Here is a 20,000-nt window from a genome sequence, read left to right on the forward strand (position 1 = left end):
GTGGATTGCCGTTCCTTCCTCATCGCGCGATGATGACTCACCGTCTGCTCTTGTGGTCTCCTTCAACCGCAGGTTGATTCGCGAGCTGAGGCAATCGAGGGCAAGGTAAAGACGCTCGATAACGAACTGCGGAAGTACAAGGACCAGATGGCCAAGATGCGCGAGGGACCGGCCAAGAACGCCGTCAAAGCGAAGGCGCTGCGTGTGTTGAAGCAGCGCAAGCAGTACGAAAGCCAGGTGGAGAATCTGCGGAACCAGTCGTTCAACATGGAGCAGGCCAACTTTGCACACCAAACGCTGAAGGATACACAGGCGACGGTAGCGGCCATGAAGGACGGCATGAAGTCGATGAAGAAGGAGTTCAAAAAGATCAACATCGAGGAGATCGAAGACATACAGGACGATATGGCCGATATGCTGGAGCAGGCCGACGAGGTACAGGAGGCGATGGGCCGTACCTACGGTATGCCGGAGATCGACGACGATGAGCTACAGGCCGAGCTGGATGCACTCGGCGACGAGATAGCACTCGATGACGATGCGAGCTATCTGGATGACGTAGTGAAGGCACCGGAAGCACCGGACAAGGAACCGGGCGCCGACAGTGTCACCAACAAGGACGGAATCTTGGTGGACGAGTTCGGATTGCCGAAAATTCCGGCTTCGGTGAAAACAACCTAAGAATAGCCCTTTGCTGGCGCTCCTATCGGAATTATTTAATGCTCCATACAACGTTCTGCTTTCGGTGTGCATCGTCGGTTGCGTTCCGGTTACCTTTATTGGGGTCGCTACACGCGCTACAGGTTAACTTCAGGGCCGACCGCACCTAGTGTTCACCTTTTAACTGTGTCCCACTGTGAAATGGCACCGCGTTTCTCTTGTTTATAAAGCGAGTTTATACACTAATCCTACTATAAACGAGCAAAATCTCGTGAAAAAACAAACACCATGTGCGCCATTACTCACTGATCTCGTCGATTACGGGTACGTTCTGGAGATCGGAGCATTTGCGGCGCAGCAGATCAATCTGCTCCTTCAAGTATCGCTCCTTGGCCGCCGCACGCTGCAGCAGTATTTTGGCTTTTTCCAGTAGCTGACTCTTCTTCTCCAGCTTATCCTTTAGCTCTTCCAGCCGGTCCGCATTCGCGGTACCACCCACCGGCGCCGAAAGGTCACCGCCACCACCGGAGAGGACCTTGCAGCGTGTACAGCTTACACTAGATAGCAGCTCGATCTCCACCTGCTGCATGGACAGTTTATTCTGTGCCTCCGCGTAACTCGATTGCAGCTTTTCGTGATCCTTCTTGAGACGCTCGTACGCCACCGTGGAACCATGCTGTCCACCACTGCTCGGCTGTTCACGTTCCCGTGTTCGATGTTCCTTCAGGTATTTATTCTCGGCACGCAGCTTATCGATCATCCGTTGTAGCGTAAGCACCGTTTGTTCGAGATTGGCACGCCGTTCCTCCTGTTCGGTGGAACCGTTGCGACGGCTGCATCGTATGCATAGGTTTTCAAAATTTATCGTCTCCGGGCAGCCCGCGGTGGCTTTGGAAAGTTCCTCTTTAAGTGATATGATGTACCTGCAACGAGAAAGAATCGAACCGAAAAAACCGTCCGAAAGTGACACGTTTCATGATAAGCAAGCGGATGCTATTGTGGTGTATGAGGTAATAGGAGCCCAAGGGAAGAGATAGAATAGCTGTTGTTTTTTATTCAATGCCGTCTTAACTAGCTCAACTGTTCGCGCGGAATTTCCCACTATCAGCAGCAGGGAATTCCCCAATCATTAACCGACCGGTTCTCCTCTACGATGCGCACACTGTCTTGGCATTCACAGACGGCGAATGACGAGAAGCGCTACAAATGTTTGATCGTGTGGATCGCCCAGTGTTGCTTATAAATTTTCTGGTTAGTGAGTAAAGAATTCTTTCCTTTTTTATCTTCATTTCCAAATAGATTTTTACTAGCAGTTCATAGAAAAAAGTATACGAAAATCTGATACTGATACAAGGCTGAGGCGAGGTTTGGCCTTGAATGAATCACCTACGATGATTGATTACTGTAGCAGCTCGCTGTAGCTCGCGAATCGGTTCCGAAAGTATTGTTTGACTTGGGCCTTTCCTAATGGAGCCGGTTCTGGTCACTGTTGGAAGATACTTTTCTTTTTTATTATCCCTAGACACGTTTCACTATTTAAACGAAGCGTATAAGAATTACGAATCTTTTATCAAGTTCATTTCAGTTAAAATACGATTTTTTGGCAAAAAGTAACTTAGCGCGTTGCATATGGCATTGATTTAAACATGTGTCTTAGCGCATTTCAAGAATATTTTCTCAACTGACCAACTGAACACAAAAACTTTATCTCATTTTCTTTGAATGTTGTAGCTAAGAACACTATTCGTAAAAAATGTTTCGTAGCAAAGCCAATGGGGCTTATTAATCTACTGAAAAATATGAGCACAAGAAGAGACGACGCTTTGGCACTCGATTGAGATTAATGTTAACAGGCAACTTACTCTTCCAGATGGGCCACTTGACGCTTAAGCCGGTCTCTTTCATCGTTCTGTCGCAACATATCGTTATCGAGCTGCAGTTGAAGAGTTTTCGCCTCTAACCGAACATTCTGTGCTTCCAGACTGCACAGTTTCTCTTGCATCCTCTCCAGCTCATGTGCCACAGTGTTGGAACCCTGTAACCGTAATAACGGAAAAATGTTACTCTCTCATGCATTTCAAGCCTCTAGCATTCCCCACGATACCTTGCGTTCCAGCTCCATTGCCACTATTCGCCGCTGCTGCGCTTCGATGCGACTCTTGAGTGCTTCTATGATCTCTTTTCTGTTTGCGTCGAACATGTGAGTCGTTGTGCTGGTACTCTCGGAAACCGTACTATCCGTACTGCAGGACTGTTCCGGAGATTCCGAACCATCCTGGTACTTATTGTCTAGCATTTGCTGGGGACCAATGGCGGTGGCGGCGGCGGAGGCGTTCGATCCCGCCCCAGCGCTCTGCAATCGAGCACGATCGCGCTCTAGACGGCTGATCGTTGTCTTGGCCGTGTTGAAGTGTACTTTCAACTTTTCTAGCTCCACTTCCCGCTCTTTCAGTTGGCCCTTCAACCTTTCCGCCATTTGCTGCCAACGTTTTTGTTTGTTCCACAAATCCAACTCGGCGGCCGTCTTCGCGCGCCGATTCTCGTTTATCATCGTTTGCTTCCGCAGTTCATCCTTTGCATCGAGCAGTTCCGTCTCCAGCTGCTGAACGCGCCTGGCCAGCTGATCTTCACGAGGTGTCGTCAGCCGGTCCGTCTTCATCGCTATCACGGGCCGTTTGATGAGCTGATTTTTCAGAGTTTTCACCAGTTCGCGTGACTGCTTTTCGCGCTGCTGTACACTAGCAATCTGCCTCTTCAGGGCATCAATCTGCGTTTTCAGCACACGATTGCTAGCTTCGCTACGATTCAAATCGGCACTCAACTGCGATACCTGTTCGGCCGAATGAAGCGATGTATCGTTCATGAAGTTACTCTGATCCTCGTGGAACTGCGACAGCGTGTCCGTGAGATCCTGAATGTGGCGATCTTTTTCCTCCAGCATCTCCTTCAACTGCTCAATCTCCTGCGCAGTGGCGATTGTTTCGCTGAACTCGCGCAAATCGTTGTTCGTCTCGCTTGATAGCCGAGCATTCACCGATGCAAGCTCGTTCTCCTTTTCACGGAGCTGCTTTTCCAGCTTTTTCTCGCGGGACATCGTTTCGCGGAGAAGCAATTGCAGTCGCTTTTGTTCGTTTTCCGTGTCCTGCAAATTACTCTCGACCATTCTCAGCTGCACTTGCAACTCTTGCAGCTCGCGTTCTTTCTTTTCGTCAATCTCGTAAATGTTTTCAATGACTTTGTCGGTGTATACTAAACCGTCCGCTGCGGGCTGTCCCTCCTTATCGGTGGTTGGATCTTCTGCACTGGACTGCTTTTCCGGTAAACTCTCCTGTTCGGCTTTTTGTCGACTCAGCTCTTCCACCTGAGCTTGAAGGTTGTTGCAATCCTTCTGCTTGTCGTACAGTTTTTGCTCCATTTCATCGATGGATTTTTTCAGATTTCTTATTTGGGCCATGTTATCGTCGTAAACCTGCGAGTGTTCCGCACGTTCCGCTTTCAGCAATTCCTGATAACGCGAAAGCGTTGTGTCCTTCTCCAACAGAAGATTCTGCAGGGAACCAATTGTAGCCTGAAAGATGGAATGGATTGGAAGTGAGATCCATGGAAGCACCATCTGTACTCTCAACGGCATACTTACACTAAGAATGTTATCCTCGTGACGATCATGCTTCTCGGTGGTAGCGGACTGTTCATACTGCTTCAGAAGGCTTGTCTTTTCTTCGAGAGATTTCTCCAGTAGCCTTATCCTACCCTGGTATTCCGATAGACGGCTTTCGGCCTCCAGAAGCAACGCACTCCGCGTTGACGCCAGCATCATTGCCTGTTTCAATTGCGACTCGAGTGACTTCTGTGTGATCGTTTGGCCAACGGATTCTTCGACAGTTTCCGTGCCTACCGCACATTCTTCTGGCCTATCGTCCGTTCCGTGTATCGTATCACCAGAGGAGCTTCTGCTTGGTCTACCCACCGGAGGGTCATCAATGATGGGGATCGTATTGATACACTTGGATGATGTTTCTAAAATGTTCCCAAAATCAAAAGATAAAAGTAATCAGCATGCAACTCAACTATATCTAAACCGACGGCTTACCAACGGACACTTGCACCTCCTTGTCGAAGTAACGCTCATTATCTTTACGTTTCCTGCCCGGATCATCTCCGAATAACAGCTCCAGTGTGTCCCAGTGACGAGTGTTTTCGACCTCGCCAAGGCGAAGCTGCTGGTTCTCCGTTTGCAACTGATCAAGCTGTTCCTGGCAGAGGATTAACTGTCGTGTGAGGTATTCACTTTGGCTTTCAAATTTGATCAACTGAAAAGGATAATAGTATCATGTAGTATCAGTAAGAGACTCTTGAAATCCATGCGTCTTTTTGTGTAACAAACGTTAATCTTATCCTGCATGTGGTTTCCATCGACCGTTTCTTGCATCTTCGCAAACAACCTTTCATATTCTTCCTCGCGTGTCCTGTTCAGATGATCTCTCCGCTCTTCCGTCATGCTTTTACGTAGCTCCAGGACATTCGCGTACAGTTTCACAAACTCTGTGATAGCAAATGTCGGTGCACGAGAATGGTAATTTTGGGTAAGCATTTGCAAGCTCTTTTTGAGGAATCTACACCGAAAGATAAAACATGAACATGAGAATTGGAAAGCCATTCCACGAAAGCGAACAAACCTAATTTTCAGAACGTTATCCTTCTGCCGAGCGGCAAAGTCTTCCTCTTGCTCTTCGAGTCGCTGTTTCAGTGTATCTACTTCAGCTAATTTCTCTAAAAATCTCTGCTTCATTTTTGCATTTTCACCTTTGAGCTGCTCCTCCTGTTCACGGACTGTACGATAGAAGCGTGTTAGTGCAAAAACGTTTGCAAAAATGAAGCATACCTACCAGCATTCAATTCCTTGTGCGTTCTGGTCAGCAAGTACTTCTCATTAGAGGTACTTTGCAGATCCACCACCAAGTGACGCAAACTCACTTCCTCCTCGGAATACTTCGATATCAGCGACTGTTGCGAGCGAATCTGGTCGTTTGAAACTTTGAGCAGTTCCTCCAAATGACCGTTTTTCGTGGCTTCTCGTTGCAGTTCCCGCTCCAGCTGGTCCAACCTTTCGCGCAGCTTTCGATACTCGTCCTTCGTAATGAACTCGACGGTTAAATTTGAGTCGACCACGCCTAATTGGTTCATTTTACTCAAATCCACCTGGAGCAGCTGGTCTTTGTCGACCTCTTGTATGTTTTTGAGAAAGATCCCGTAAAAATTGGTCGCCTCCTGCTTCATGCGTGCCAGCTCCGCTTCCAGCTTTTCGATCGAGTCACTCTCTACCCTATCCACCGAGTTTTGATGAGAGCCTTCAACGGATTGGCGTTGTTTTAATTCGCTGTTCTTCCGGGCAAGCTGGCAACGTAACGTGTGCAGTAATTCCAGATGTTCGCTTTTGATTGTCCGCATGGTATTCTGCAAGTTGTCGTTGTCGGACTTTAAGTAGTCGACTTTCCGCTGCAAAGCACAAACACCCGATTCTATGCTCTTCAAGCGTTCGAACGTTTGCACCAGCATACGGTCCTTTTCGCTATCCGATGCTTTGGTCATGCTCAACAGCTCGTTGTAGAGTGTTTCGGTAACCTTCAGCTCGTCATGCTGCGCAAGTAATCGCTCATTCTCGTTCCGTAGCTCATCCAATGCCTCCGTTAAACGATCGATCTCTACTGCCTTTAGCAATACTTGCTCGCTGAAATCACCCTGGTCCTGCTCGACCAAAGGATCGATTGTTTCCGAGTTATCATCCTCATTGCATACGTTGCCCGAATCATTCACACTTTCCGTCGACTGAACGCTCTTACTCTTCCGTCCCGAATCCGATGCACCCGTTGGACCGAGCCGCTCCTTTAAAAGCATATCCCTTTCTCGTAGCTCGTTCTGCAGCCTCACCGTCGAATGGTACCACGCAGAGACCGGACGATCGTTGAGGGCGTTCAAAATCCTCTCCAGCAGGGATGTATCGATGGTTAACCGTTCCGACATCGCATCATATTCACGCAGCTTCTGCAGTATCTCGTGCATCCCGATACGAAGGTTCTCGTTCTCTTCCACCACTGTAGCGTATAACTTTTCCAACTCAAGCATGCGATGGTACTTTGTAGACTTCTCTGTAGGATCTATCGGAATTTGTTGGTTTTCTGGATTGTCTTCAAAGTTCATCTTCAACTGCCCGACGCACGTGTCGCAGTAGTTGAAGCTCTGTCGAAACCTACAGGCTTTGCAGTGCCGTACGCTGTCCTGTACATTATATTGTTTCATGCATTTTTCACAGAACTTCACCAGCGCCTCACCGAGGATCGCGTTTTCACCATCCTCGCCTGTCTCGCTTGGAGATTGTCGCAACGAGGCGAGCTTCCGTCTTGAGAGAGAAAAAGAGAGAGAGAGAGAGAGAGAGAGAGAGAGAGAGAGAAAATAAAGAAATTGTCCCTTTATATTGTGTTTGAGGATATTAACAAAGGCATTTCCTTACTTGAGTTCGTTTTTCTCCAGCTTAAGCTGCAGCCTCATCTCTTCCGATGCACGCAGTTTCATCGCAAGTCGTTCGTTTACCTTTGAAATTCTCTTCTGCTGTGCTAAGATGGAGCTTGTAGCCACAACCTCATCATCGGGCAGACCAAGACGTTGCCTGAAATCCAGGATGAATCAAACAAACATTTAAGTAAAATTCTTTAAACAAAATAGTAACCTACGCTTACCGAAGCACACTATTCTCCAGGGCGATATCGTGCGCCAAATTTATCTCCGCAATCAACTCCCGAATTTGCTTGTCCCGTTTGCTCACCTTCTCCTGTAGTCGATTGATTTTACGCAATGCACTCGATAGCCCTTCTTCACCATTTTCGTACCGTCTCAGTGCTTCGATCGCCTCGACGGCCTGACGAGACTTGAGACAATTGTCCTCCTCAATACCAGTGAGTAGCTCCTGCATTTCACGACACCGTTCGTTGGCCCGCTCGAGCTGCACCCGGAACTCGTTACAACATTGGCTTTCTTTTGGTTTTTCTTTGCTAGCCCGCCGTTTCTCCTCACTAATACGATTCATCATTTCCGTCGATCGATAAATTTCTTTGGAAAGAGTTAACAGCTTATCCTCCAGATCGATGATGACCTCATCCTTCTGCTGCAACCGTTCCTCCATCAGCTTGTACTCCCGTCGCTCCGCTTCGATGTCTATACCCGGAAACTGGCTTAGTAGATCGTCGTACCGGTCCTTTAGCTCCAGCCATGCTTCCTCCTTGCTTTTAAGCTGCCTTTGCAACTCGCTTAATTGCAACTCATGCTGCCTGTTCGCGGTGTCCAGCTCTTCCGCCAGTGCTGACCGTTCTTGAGTAACTTGAGCTATTTTGCCTTCCAGCGTTTCGAGCTTTTCGTTAGAAATTTCGATCGAATCCTCTAGCTCCTTTGATCGGGCCTTCAGCTCCTCGTACTGATGGGTGAGTGCGGTGAGATTCAGCGTGGCATCGTTCAAACTAACCTGCAACTCATTGATCGCGTCCACCTGGAAGCTGTTCCGCTTTTCAAGATCGTCTATATCCCGTAGCAATCGTTTGATGTGCTTGTTTTTCATGCTGATATTGTTGTACAGTTCCTGCTGCCGCTCTATTTCCGAAAGGGCATCGGGGGAATCCTCCCCCTCGCTACCGAAATGGGTTGCCTCGGCTTGTTGCCGTGCCAGTAGCTTGGCATTCTCGTCCGTTAACTGCTTCAGCTTCGTACGCATCGTGTGCCGTTCCAGTTCCAGCTTCTCGATCGTCCTTTTCCAGTCCTGCAGCCGCTCCTGGCTCCCTTGGTCTTCTTTACCTTCCATTAACTTCACCTGCAAATGTTGCACCTGAACGGGGAGAAACGTTATCAGCGACGCTTCCTGGAAAGGGAACACCATAACCCAAACCTGCTCGTTGCGAAACTTCAAAGCAACCTGCGCCAGGCGGAACAGCTTTTTGCAGCTCTTGCCGTCCATCTTGAGGTCGGTCGGTATGTTTGTAATTTCCTGTGCCGCGCCATCCTTGCGGATGTCATCCAAATTGTGAGGTGATAGCGATAAGAGATGTTTCCAATCCATTTTCACGGCCACTACTGGTCGATAGGACCTTCTGAATTATCGTCCTTTTTGTTTTTATTTTACCGTTGCTATGGGAATACGCCGTTGCTACAATGGTTGCTACAACGGAAAAGGACACAACTGAGCGGCCAATAATATCCTTGAGATAGATGCAGCGATAGTAGAAGTAGTTTACGATAAAGAGAACTCAAAAACTGGCGAATCTGGAGCAAACAAACGAAGATGAACTTTGGAGTATTTTTAGCAACTTTTTTATTTCCTTGCAATCACAATGGGAAGAAGCTACACCTCCTACGCCATTTCAATTTCATTCGCTGCAAATTTCAATTTGATGAGAATCGTATTCGGTGTGGTAACATCGGCCACCATTATCTCCTGACCATCCGTTAAGCCCAGCTCGGTTAGCGAGAGCGTAAGATTGCCTTTAGTCGCTTCCTGGATGCTTTTCACCGTCGCCATGTAGAGCGTTTTATTTTTACCCTCCAGGACTGCCGTCAGCCCAGGGCTTTTCATCTGAAACTCGGCACTATCGCACAGATGCTGAATAAGATCTTGCAGCGTCATCCCGTTGGGATCCATGATTTCGACCGGTCGCGGTACCTGGCTACAAGCCAGACAGTCCGGCCGCTTTTCCGCTTCGTACGTGTAAGTGTAAATCCCGTCAACATCGTTGAAAACCATGTAGTTGTTGAGCGGTTCACAGCAGCTGGAAGCTATCTTGAACACCTCCGTTGCGCAACTGGCCGCAATAACCGCATTCGTACTAGCAACGGCCGGGATAATGTTCTTCAGTACGCCCTGCACCAAACGATAGGAAAGGCCGGTAATATTGAAACTACTGGCCCGCTCCTGCGCCTTCTCATACACCCAGGTAACGTGCTGGGGGTCGTCACCGTCCAGAGCGACATCGGCACCGAATGGCATCTCCTTGGGCCACTGAATAATCTTCACATACTCGATGCAGTGCTCCGGCAGTCTCGGTGTGTTGGCGATGGTACACAGCGGATAGCTGACCTGCGGCGGGAACAGATCCAGCGTACAATCGATGCAAGCCGTCATGCCGGGCAGTATCACACGGGCATTGCCCTTGAATCCCTCGGTTCCACCATCGATTAGCGGAATGATGGAGGACTCCTCTACCGTTCCGTCATCCTTGTACTCGAGCATCGAGATAAGCATACCGTTGATCCAACGCCGGGCCACGATGGAATCCAGCCCACTCACGATGATGTGGAACTGGCGATAGAACGAGGAGTCAAAGTCTTGAATTTTGCAAAAGTGCGGCGTGACCACACCGCCCGGTATACGCGCGTTGATAAATTCCGCCGCACACTTTGCCTTCGGTTTGCCGATATCTGTGCGACGGAAGAGAAACTGGCGGTTCAGATTGGAAAGCTCAATCGTGTCCATGTCAATGACGTGAATGTCCCGGAATCCCATCAGCGCCAGATCCTTCAACAGCTCACATCCCAGTCCACCGGCCCCTGTGATTGGTAAGGAATTGCCGTGAGTCCTTCGACCGCTGTTCCCGCCCAAACGCGCCAACCGCACTCACCAATCACCAAAATCTTGCAGGTGTTGAGCAGAAACTCGAGCGTCTCCGACGAGGCCGCAAAGTTCGGGTGGCAAAACGGTCCCGACCGTTCCAGGATCTTACGCAGGTGAGTCCATCGTTTGCTCAGATGGTCGCTGTTGCCCGTAGATGTGTCCATTATGCCTCAGTTTCCTTAAATATCTTTCCACAAAACGAATATCCTGTTCGGTAGACGGCAATTCCTCTTTTATCCTTCTTTTCACAACAAACCGCGAACGTCAAAGTTAGTACCAGTCCGTACCACAACGAGCGCTGCAAACGAGCGTTTTTGAATTTCTGTTGGTGGACTTGCTGGAAAACACAATTTGGCCAACTGACAATGGGTCTCAAAAGATGAGCCACAAACGCTAGATTTATTTTGTCAAAGTGTTCAAGTCGATTTCCGAAGGTAATGTTCCACTCCCCCTGGTGCGACACTCTTTGGACCTCAAACGGTTTCGTGGTTGGCGCGCATCCTTCCGCGCATGGGACCCACGGATGATTCCGTCGATATTTGACCTTTTTTTTTACTTTCTCGTGACCATTTCCGTTTTCCCATCCGTTCGTATCATATCTAAGTAATCTTCTCTTCACACAAATCATTTTCTTTCCAGACACCTTTCTTCCAGACATGATCACAAGCTGCCCAGATGAAGCCGAATTCAGATGGAACCATAAAAACAATCGTAAAAGTTTGTCAAACATTTCCTGGCTTCCAGAAGATTTATTTCGCCTAATCTATCATTCGCATTAACAGAAAATGATAGAAAATATGCTTAATGCTGTATTTGGTAACAAAATTAACATTTTACGTACAACAATTGATGGTACCATGCACCATTTTGTGCTGTGCAGAGTAGGGCTGCAATTGGCAAACGGTAGGTTTTCATTCAGTGTAACCCAAACACCCGTGAAACTGTTGATGCCGATGCCACCAGCTACTCGCCCACATGCGCACGATACAAGACGGTTTATTTCTTTGCAGAGAATGGTGACTTGTTGCTCGTTTTAAGGAAGAAGTTTCCTTTCGCCGTTGGGGGGCATGCGAATCCTAGCGGCACCGGATTGCTTATACATCCGCCGGTATTGAGCGACAGCAGCGAGTTGCACTTAGTGGCCAGCAAGCTCTTTTCATATTCCGGATACACCGTCTCAGCGTACAGCTCCCAGGCACGTTTGTGTGAACCTATAATAGAATGATTCATAAATATTTAGCACAAAACGAATCCAACTCTCTCACTTACATGCAGGATCGAAGCATCCGGGCTGTACAGAAACCACACTGATAAACGATGAATGAAAACAACGTGAACAATGAGTTTGAAGCTAGACGATCGGAAGCTGTGTGCTCATGCTTACCCATTCGGATAGAAGTCCGCATCGCCGATGGGATCCCTCTTGCCAAGAACCTTTGCATTGGTGTGTATGATGTCGACAAAATCAGCATCACCGCGCTGAATTCCGCTCAAACTTTCTCCCTCATTGAAGCAGGGATTCGCTGGATCCAGTCCCGTGATCCGAGGTATCGATTGATTGGTCAAAAACTGAAACTGCCGTCCAGCAGCTCCGACAATGTGTGCCCCCAAGCTGTGTCCTATGTAAAGGGAACGTTGTTACTCAAGGATTGACTCAAACTTCCTGCTGAACTGAACCGCATTATTACCAATCAAATGTATCTTCTCCAATGGCACATACTTGATCAGTCCTTGCAGTCCATCGGCCAAGCCCTTACCGAGATCGTTCGTATTGAACGCGGACCAGGTATAGAGAGTGTCCACATACTCGGCCGTATCGATCACGACGAAGTTGTACCCCCCGCGAGCCTTATACGCATTGAAGATCGTATCGATCGCACGGTTCGGTTCGTTTATGTTCGACGTCCATCCCGTGACCAGAATCACGGTATTGAATTTCTTATTAAACTGATCATGGCTCCATAGATCGTCCGATTCCAACAGCGGTATCGTTACATTGTCATCCTCGGTCATTAGAACGTAGTTCATATCCGTTATGTTGACGGAATTTTCCGACTGGGTAGCATTCGACAGCAAAGCAACAGAACCTGCGTGTGGGAAACGAATAGTTCTCTCAAACGCTCCGGTACACCGGTGGATCGCGCGCAAACTTACATATTTGATTGATGGTAGCCGCGATCGCCTCTGCCGGTAAACCGACGATCGACTGTTTGCCAAACTCTAGCAGCTGCTCGGGGGAAAATATCTCCGGTACCTTCTCGACCACCCCTTTCGCTGTTTTAGCGGCCACCTTCGCGACATCGCCGGTGGATTTGAAGAAGCCTCCGAAATCGATGCCATGCGCTCCACGGCAGCAGTAGCATGCTACCAGCATTACAACGAGTGCAATCCACTTACTCATCGTTTCCGTCTACGATCTGTGAGATCGTGAGAAGTGAACAGAACAAAACCGGGCGCTGTGAAAACAAAGCACAGAAGAACATGGAATGGAATCAGTGTTTAGCTCGGTTCATTGTTCAACTTTCGCCCTGAGGCTTGTAGGTCCAGATCACCGCCAACTAATCACGCTACAATTATTTTCCTTTACTCATAAGATGAATCACGTTAATAAAAACTGTTACACATTCTACAGTTACCGAGTACGCGTACTATCAGCATCAGGACGTTTTATTTCGAATGCTGTTTGCTATGCTTTGTTGAGGGATGAAAGGAGAGCTTCTCAAGGATTGCACAATCTCAATTCAAAAGTATCATCAAGAAAATCAAGAAAATAGATGCTTTGAAAATTAAGCAATAAGCAACAGCGAATGTACAACCGAGTTTACTTAGTTACAGTGTGTACAGTATAAAAGCTGATGCCAATAATTCGCTATTAAATATCTCATCTAACCAGTTTTCTATTAATCGATCGACTTATTAATGCCTCATGAATGTTTCACATCTGCCTGCCGTTTGTGATGCGCTGCCTGTCTCTCACATATCCAATTACTATGCCGAACACGCTGCGAATAAGCGTTGCACGTGTCGGCAATTTTATATTATTTTAAACTTTTAAGGAGTGCTCCTCGAACATTCCACGATTATTTCGGTTATGTCACAACCAGCGCAATTCACAGTTCAAATCCTACATTTTCAACCACCGGAAAAAAAATCACGATCGTACCACGATTTTACGTTCTGTTCAGTAACGTTAATCACTCTGCTAGTATACCTTGTGAGCACTTGACACCAAGCTCCTAGAATCAACCCGCTCGATCCGTTTTGATCGAGTCGCCGTCGTAAACTAATCGCTGATCTGAGAAAAATTATAATTTTATATGCGGCGTCCGTCCATCCTCGAGCTGATACCCTCCCGTTTTGCCACCTTCCTGATGAGTCTTACCTCTGAGATCGCCGGAGCAAACCGCTTTGCCACGAGCTGACAATTGTGATGCTGGCAATCAGTATGGTATGCGTGGTGGCGCCGGACTCCCACGACTCCCCGGGGGGAGTCGCGAGTACAGTTCATGGAATCCGTAAAGCACTGCAAAAAGCATGTGCGTATGCATGGCTGTCGAATAAGATAAAAATGAATTGTTGCACCGCGATCTTGACCAATGTCACCGTGCCATCGACTTCCCCGAGCGCCGTTATAGTGCGATCGCGACATCAAGGATAACAGGATTGACCGATGCTTTAAGGCATATCGACACGAGCACCGAGTGAGAGCCTTGTTTGAGAAAGAAAGTCTCATTGCGATTAATGCGTCTGATGAATGAAGGTTTTTGAACTGTAGCTCAACTTAAAACGATATGCCGGAAGACTGTGTGGTGATAGAAATGTATAAGTAGTAATCGTTATCTAGAGAGATTTTTCTAATATCTTTCAAATCCTATTTTATGAGAGTTTAATATTCCAACAGCTAAGTGCAAATGCATTATTTTTTAAAAATAAAACACACCTCGTGGGACATTGATTGTGATGATGGACTGCAACAAACATATTTGCTATCCGTTGTCGTTGCCAGATGAATATTTAATGAATTTGGACGCCTTAACGATACTTCAATTTTTGGGAGGTGTGTTGCGTTCATGGTCCTTGAGCTGAAGTGTGTTTACTCCTGGCAAATGCCGGTTCAGAAAGATAATAAAATAATACAGATTATTTATGAATGTTTTTTTTTCTTCATATACAAAAAGGCACGATTGGCAAAAACTTATGTATGGGGCTGGGCTTCCCCGGATTACGTACTACAAGAGAACAGCTTCTCCAAAATGGAAAGAAGGCTTCTTAGTTAAGTATTTAAAGTACGATAGAAACAAGCAAGTAAATGGGTGAAGGGGAACCGTCGTTTTCATTCAAAAACATCGGCCATAGATAACAGGCCGCCGCGAATTGCGATGTTGCCACCAGTTGTTGACAGGTTTGCCGGGATTGAACGCGGCTCACGTGCGGCCGGTCTTAAATTATAAAAACAGCACGTGAAATGGCCCTAGCGCGAAGAATCGCCGGAATCTGCTTGCGGCAGTTCCTTGTGTCCTCCAGGAGCCTCGCACAACCGATTGCTGGACCCAGGATAGCTCCCGTTGCCAGTTTTAAAGCGCGTATGTAGATTGCATCATCCGCAGATATGGATTTTGAAAAAAACTTTTCCCCCCATTGCCTTGTAGCTTTCTGTACCGCGCCAGAGCAAAACGATGAGCTGGGACGATTGCAGCCCCGAAAGATGACCCTCGTGTACACGTGCAAAGTGTGCCAGCACCGGAATACGAACACAATTTCCAAGCAGGCCTACGAAAAAGGGGTCGTCATAGTGACCTGCGACGGTTGTAGAAACCACCACCTCATAGCGGACAATCTGAATTGGTTCACCGATTTAAACGGCAAACGGAACATCGAGGACATTTTGGCTGAAAAGGGCGAAAAGGTGACTCGAGTGATTGAAGTAAAGGGAGAAACGTGAAATATATTGCGATAAGGATAAATAACAACAAATCCAAACCAGCAGCCGCCGTATTTTGCGCAATCCAGCCGCCGCATGGCTGCCAACCGTACGGGCTGGCGATTGTCAACGAATCTGTCTGTCTCACCTGGCCTTTTGACAACGGGCCTCTCTCTCTCGTCTTGGGGTCGTGTCGTTTTCAGTTCCCTCGAAGCTTGCCTTTTTTGCCCGGTTTCTACGTTCTACGATTCCGGATACGATTCCGGATTCTCGACACGGATTGCCAGCGACGGTACAGTGAGGACGAGGGCGTTTTGTGCAACTAGGATCGTCTGCTAGAAGAACGCCGACAGCATGCCGCCAGCGGAGAAGCCCGAGGAGCCGGAGAGCACGATCGACGACCCGTCCGTCGTGGAAAAGTATCAAAAGGCCGGCGAAATCGTGAACAGTAAGTGTCCTCGTCCTCCTAGTTCCCAAATTCGGTGTTACTTGCAAAGTGGTACCGCGCCCAACCGAAGAGTCAGTGGACTTTCCAACCATGTTCCGTGCGCGGTAGCGCCACGTTGGGGATAGCGTTTGTATGACGTAGCTAGCACGTGAACGAGGGGTGTGAGGGAGAGACGGCGCTTCCCCGGCGCTACGAGCCACCCCAAGAGCCACGTTTTTCGATCGAGAATGTTGGACCGGCAAAACATGATAAATATTATTGTTGGACGCCGTGTTTGGCATTATGCATTTCAAGGATATCTCGAGGGGATTAGTGGTTTACATTTTAACGGGGAAACAGAGGTAATCCTGGCGAAATTCGCGAAGGAATGTGTGTTTATAACCTCCAAAATGTGTAACATCCTTTCACCGACCGACTAGGGTGCTACGATTCGCCTGAACTTTCACTTGTGCTACGTGGTGCTCGAAGTAGCCGTTTCCCGATCAGGGCCATCTCGCACGTATTTTAATGCTCGTTTATCTTGTTTTTTTTTTTCCAGGAACACTGTATGCTACTATTAAAGCATGTGTCGTCGGAGCATCAGCGAAGGCGATCTGCCTGAAGGGCGACAGTTTGTTGCAGCAGGAAGCCGATAAGGTTTGTGTTTTTGTTTTCTCACGAATTTTATGCGTTAGTATCAAGGACGATTAGGTGCGAAGTTGAAACAGATGAAAAGAAGCATCGCGTGCCTGGTTGATGACGGGGTTGTTTAGAACATCTGTCAAGCCCCTCGTTTGTTCTCGCGTGCGGACTTCGACCGAAGGTGTTAGTTCGAACCTCCATCCTAGCAAAGATAACTTTTCATCTTTCATCTATGCTTTGCAACATTTTCAATATTCACTTTAATTTACCTTACCGTGTGTCCAATGATTAAAATCTTAAATGGAAGAGCCAAAAACACTAGATAGTATCTGATTTTCCATGATATTCCACAATGATATATGAGGACACCTTTTTTTGTGAATTAATAGAGAAAATTGTACTTTTGAAACAATTTGCTTCAATAATTTATTCTGTTCACTTTCAAGCAATACAAAAATGACGAGGAAATGAAGAAAGGTGTCGCGTTCCCGACGTGCTTATCGGTGAACAACTGCATCTGCCACTTTTCGCCGTCGCGCAACGATCCGGACTACGTGCTGAAGGAGAACGATGTGGTCAAGATCGATCTGGGAGCACACATCGATGGATTTATCGCTGTGGCCGCCCATACGATCGTCATCGGTGCTACGCCCGAGCTGAAGTGCAAGGGCCGGTCAGCGGATGTCGTGTTGGCGGCATACCACGCCGGTCAGGCTGCCCTTCGCCTCCTGAAGGACGGTACCGACAACTATGCCGTTACGGAAGCGGTCCAGAAGATTGCATCGGACTTTGACTGCAAACCGATCGAGGGCATGCTGAGCCATCAGTTGAAGCAGTTCCGCATCGACGGAGAAAAGACGATCATCCAGAATCCGACCATTGCGCAGAAGAAGGAACACGAAAAGTGTAAATTCGAAAAGTACGAAGTGTACGCCATGGACGTGCTGATCAGCACTGGTCAGGGGCTAGGCAAGGAGCTCGATACCAAGGTGTCAATCTACAAGAAGACGGAAGAGAACTACCTGCTCAAGCTGAAATCATCCCGGGCGTTTTATGCTGAGGTACGTACGGGAAGAGAGTCCATGAAGGGCATGCAAGTATATGTGACGAATGAAACGTAGCCTACTTGGCACAGGAATTGCAATTCTGCACTCTGTGGAATGTCGCGTACCGTGGTTCGAATCCCGGTTTGTGTGGAGTTAAATCCACGTGGCAAAGGAGCCTTTGATTTTACCCAATGATTATAACCAAGCGCTCGAGGGACCATGTTTAGGCGACGGTTGAATGCGTGTCCTGTGAAAGGGAAGGCGGCCTTATTCAAGGATGAGAAACGGACATGGGATTCTACTGCTCTTTGTAGCAGCAGAGCAGCGTGTCACTGGTTATCTGTGATTCCTGAGTAAGTCCTTTCCCGTAGCGGGGCTCACATTTGGTTGAAGCTTTTACAAACCCAGTGAGTAGTAATAAGATTATGAGAACTGAGGGTAATAAGAGCTCCCATCATATAAATATCATGTTTGTTATTGATGATCATTCGTGGAGGAATATTTTTGTTTTACTAATTGCTTTTTTTATCTTTCATGACGCGACGCGATCGACCGGCTGCAGGTAAAGAAGAAGTACGGACCTATGCCATTCAATTTGCGCAACTTCGAAGAGGAAGCGAAGGCCAAGATGGGCGTTACCGAATGTGTGGCGCACAAGCTCGTGGAACCCTTCCAAGTATTATATGAGAAACACAGTAAGTGTGCCAACGAGTAATTTTCGCCGATCTTTTGCAAGGAGAATTGCGTGTCACCGTTGTAAAAAGTTTCGCGACCAGACACCTTGCCATACTAATCTCATCAACTGATCCTTTTGAAACCCCTGTTCAGCGTTGGTGCCCAGGTCAAACTGGGCTCCAATCGCTGACCAGTTCCTTCAGTGTGTTGATCAAAATTGTACCCCCTTTGTCCAACACCCGATGGGCCTTCAAGGATCAGACAGCTTTCTCTTTTTTCTAGTTCTTTTGACGACTCGCGCAATGATTTTCCCTTCCACTAAATGGTTATCCTTTGATTTGTTCTCTTTCATAGATGAATTTGTTGCTCAGTTTAAATACACGGTGCTCATCCTGCCGAACGGTCTTCAGATTGTGACCGGGTTCCCGTTCGATCCCACGTGCTACGAGAGCGAGCACAGCGTAAAGGACGAGGACATGCAGAAGCTGCTCGCTCAGGACTTGGTGCTGGCGAACAAGCACAACCCGCTGACCACCATTCCCGAGGGCGGCTCGAAGGACAAGAAGAAGCGTCGCAAGAAAAACAAGAACAAAAAATCAAGCGCCGAAGGGGCAGCGGCGGCAGTTGATGGCGACGACAGTGGCGATGACGAGGAAGAGCCAAAAGCATAACAACAAGCTCCTTCAGCCTCCTTTGATTGACTGTCGCAGCAGAAGCAGCGTCGCATTGATATCGGTTCGAACCTCTCCGTGTGCGTGGCTCCTCGTCGATTTGCTTGTTCTGGCGACTCAATTAGGCTTCCGCCAACCGGCGGCGGATGCTCCCTTCCCTTTGCATTACTACCACGTTTCAAACAAAACTGCCTTCCCGCCGCGTACCACCCACACGGGGCCAGTGGGAATGATGTGTCCTCCCTTGAGTGTTTGTGTTTAAAAATAGCCTACTGGATAGGGCGACCACATTGCGCCATGACGGCTGCTGATTCTCGCGAGAGAACCTTACGGCTCGGCTCGAACCGGTGCGCGGTTGGGGCAGTGTAAAGATCAGCTTTTTGTATAGAATGGATAAAATGTGTACGATCCCACACGAGAAGCGAAGCCGACCATTGTGTTTCCTTTTGTGCGTTCCACATCTAGAATTCCCATTTTTAAACGAAAAACGATCGTTTTAAAGGTAGTAAATTGTCCATTCTCTTCTACACTCCCTCTTAGCTCGTTCTAGCCGCGGTCGAATCGATTAATTAGTGGGTAGCTGTATGGCGTTATGCTTTTCCCAGTGTTTTCCGTACTTTTTTGTCCTTTTTTTATTGCTCACACTCGTGGAAGATGCATCTTCGCGTTATTTCTTTTGTGTAATAAAGCCTTCGGATTGTTTAAATTGAACCGGTGTATCGTGGGCGCTATGGGCCTATAATCGAAAGAAAGGGCATGAAGTCTGGCGTAGATTACATTAGTAACACCCGTTTTTTATTCAACAAACGGCGCCGGTAGTTTATATGGAAACAAGGGGAGATCTAGGATCATTTCTTGGCTTGCGGTTCGACTGCGGCTGGTCCGGCCGGTGCCGCTGGTGCATCGAGGGCCTTCTTGATCGCATCCGATCCCTTCTTAGCCCACTGGCCAGCGTAGCACGGCAGTCGATGGATGAAATGGATCGTGTTCTTGACGCCTTCGTTATAGTAGTGCTTCGTAACGAAACACATCTCTCCGCTTGATGGTAGGGCCGGGATCTGGAATGGACAGAAGGTGTGTGATGATGGAACTGAAAAGTAACTTAGCGCTGGTGGCCGGTTCTTACATCCAGCGGAATCTGCTGCTTCAGCGACTGGACGTGGGGATGCAGGGCAGCGGCATATCGCTCGTACACCTTTTCCGTATCTTCGTTCCAGATACCTTCCTCTTTGCTGTAATAGATGGCCCCACCGGCTATTCCTGTTTTGATGGCGAATCTAAAAGTACCACAAGAGGTTAGTTTGTACTC

The 20,000-nt window shown here is 47.9% G+C and overlaps 7 protein-coding genes across 8 annotated transcripts in view; 3 read left to right on the forward strand and 4 right to left on the reverse strand.

Moving 5' to 3' along the window:
* The window catches only part of LOC126577320 (charged multivesicular body protein 5), a 1,120-nt gene extending 176 nt beyond the window's left edge, over positions 1 to 944 (forward strand). The window contains exon 2 of the mRNA XM_050238837.1: positions 73 to 944. Within this exon, the coding sequence (XP_050094794.1) occupies positions 73 to 681 (609 nt within the window). The 3' untranslated portion in view covers positions 682 to 944. The remainder of the gene's footprint in view (positions 1 to 72) is intronic.
* Positions 945 to 957: 13 nt separating this feature from the next.
* Positions 958 to 8,761, reverse strand: LOC126577319 (centrosomal protein cep290). Its single transcript, XM_050238836.1, has 11 exons — positions 8,591 to 8,761; positions 7,395 to 8,530; positions 7,169 to 7,324; positions 5,547 to 7,057; positions 5,337 to 5,490; positions 5,045 to 5,273; positions 4,751 to 4,970; positions 4,298 to 4,677; positions 2,765 to 4,228; positions 2,523 to 2,695; positions 958 to 1,583 (listed from the first exon to the last, which is right to left on the reverse strand). The coding sequence occupies exons 1-11, from the start codon at positions 8,759 to 8,761 to the stop codon at positions 959 to 961; spliced, it is 6,219 nt and encodes a 2,072-aa protein (XP_050094793.1). The 3' UTR covers position 958.
* Positions 8,762 to 9,016: 255 nt separating this feature from the next.
* On the reverse strand, positions 9,017 to 10,558 carry LOC126574877 (nedd8-activating enzyme E1 catalytic subunit). The gene is made up of 2 exons (XM_050235285.1): positions 10,317 to 10,558; positions 9,017 to 10,245 (listed from the first exon to the last, which is right to left on the reverse strand). The coding sequence occupies exons 1-2, from the start codon at positions 10,471 to 10,473 to the stop codon at positions 9,053 to 9,055; spliced, it is 1,350 nt and encodes a 449-aa protein (XP_050091242.1). The 5' UTR covers positions 10,474 to 10,558; the 3' UTR covers positions 9,017 to 9,052.
* A 463-nt stretch (positions 10,559 to 11,021) lies between these two features.
* LOC126574762 (phospholipase A1-like) lies at positions 11,022 to 13,607 on the reverse strand. 2 transcript variants are annotated; one of them, XM_050235118.1, is made up of 6 exons: positions 13,521 to 13,607; positions 12,464 to 12,765; positions 11,998 to 12,396; positions 11,694 to 11,928; positions 11,579 to 11,616; positions 11,022 to 11,520 (listed from the first exon to the last, which is right to left on the reverse strand). In XM_050235118.1, exons 2-6 carry the CDS (start codon positions 12,708 to 12,710, stop codon positions 11,306 to 11,308), a joined length of 1,134 nt encoding a protein of 377 aa, XP_050091075.1. In that variant the 5' UTR covers positions 12,711 to 12,765; positions 13,521 to 13,607; the 3' UTR covers positions 11,022 to 11,305. The 2 variants fall into 2 exon arrangements, with proteins under 2 accessions (XP_050091075.1, XP_050091076.1); XM_050235119.1 differs by having other exon boundaries at positions 13,473 to 13,568.
* Positions 13,608 to 14,714: 1,107 nt separating this feature from the next.
* On the forward strand, positions 14,715 to 15,289 carry LOC126578440 (DNL-type zinc finger protein-like). The gene is made up of 2 exons (XM_050240997.1): positions 14,715 to 14,892; positions 14,959 to 15,289. The coding sequence occupies exons 1-2, from the start codon at positions 14,775 to 14,777 to the stop codon at positions 15,249 to 15,251; spliced, it is 411 nt and encodes a 136-aa protein (XP_050096954.1). The 5' UTR covers positions 14,715 to 14,774; the 3' UTR covers positions 15,252 to 15,289.
* An 85-nt stretch (positions 15,290 to 15,374) lies between these two features.
* On the forward strand, positions 15,375 to 19,402 carry LOC126578439 (proliferation-associated protein 2G4). The gene is made up of 5 exons (XM_050240995.1): positions 15,375 to 15,678; positions 16,217 to 16,314; positions 16,746 to 17,360; positions 17,908 to 18,040; positions 18,375 to 19,402. Exons 1-5 carry the CDS (start codon positions 15,585 to 15,587, stop codon positions 18,689 to 18,691), a joined length of 1,257 nt encoding a protein of 418 aa, XP_050096952.1. The 5' UTR covers positions 15,375 to 15,584; the 3' UTR covers positions 18,692 to 19,402.
* Positions 19,403 to 19,464: 62 nt separating this feature from the next.
* The window catches only part of LOC126578441 (MICOS complex subunit MIC13 homolog QIL1), a 711-nt gene continuing 175 nt past the window's right edge, over positions 19,465 to 20,000 (reverse strand). Inside the window, exons 2-3 of the mRNA XM_050240998.1 lie at positions 19,818 to 19,968; positions 19,465 to 19,749 (exon numbers count right to left, since the gene is read on the reverse strand). Coding sequence (XP_050096955.1) covers positions 19,540 to 19,749; positions 19,818 to 19,968 — 361 coding nt within the window. The 3' untranslated portion in view covers positions 19,465 to 19,539. The remainder of the gene's footprint in view (positions 19,750 to 19,817; positions 19,969 to 20,000) is intronic.

This window comes from Anopheles aquasalis, chromosome 3 (genome assembly GCF_943734665.1).
Source record: "Anopheles aquasalis chromosome 3, idAnoAquaMG_Q_19, whole genome shotgun sequence".
Classification (NCBI taxonomy): Eukaryota; Metazoa; Arthropoda; class Insecta; order Diptera; family Culicidae; genus Anopheles; species Anopheles aquasalis.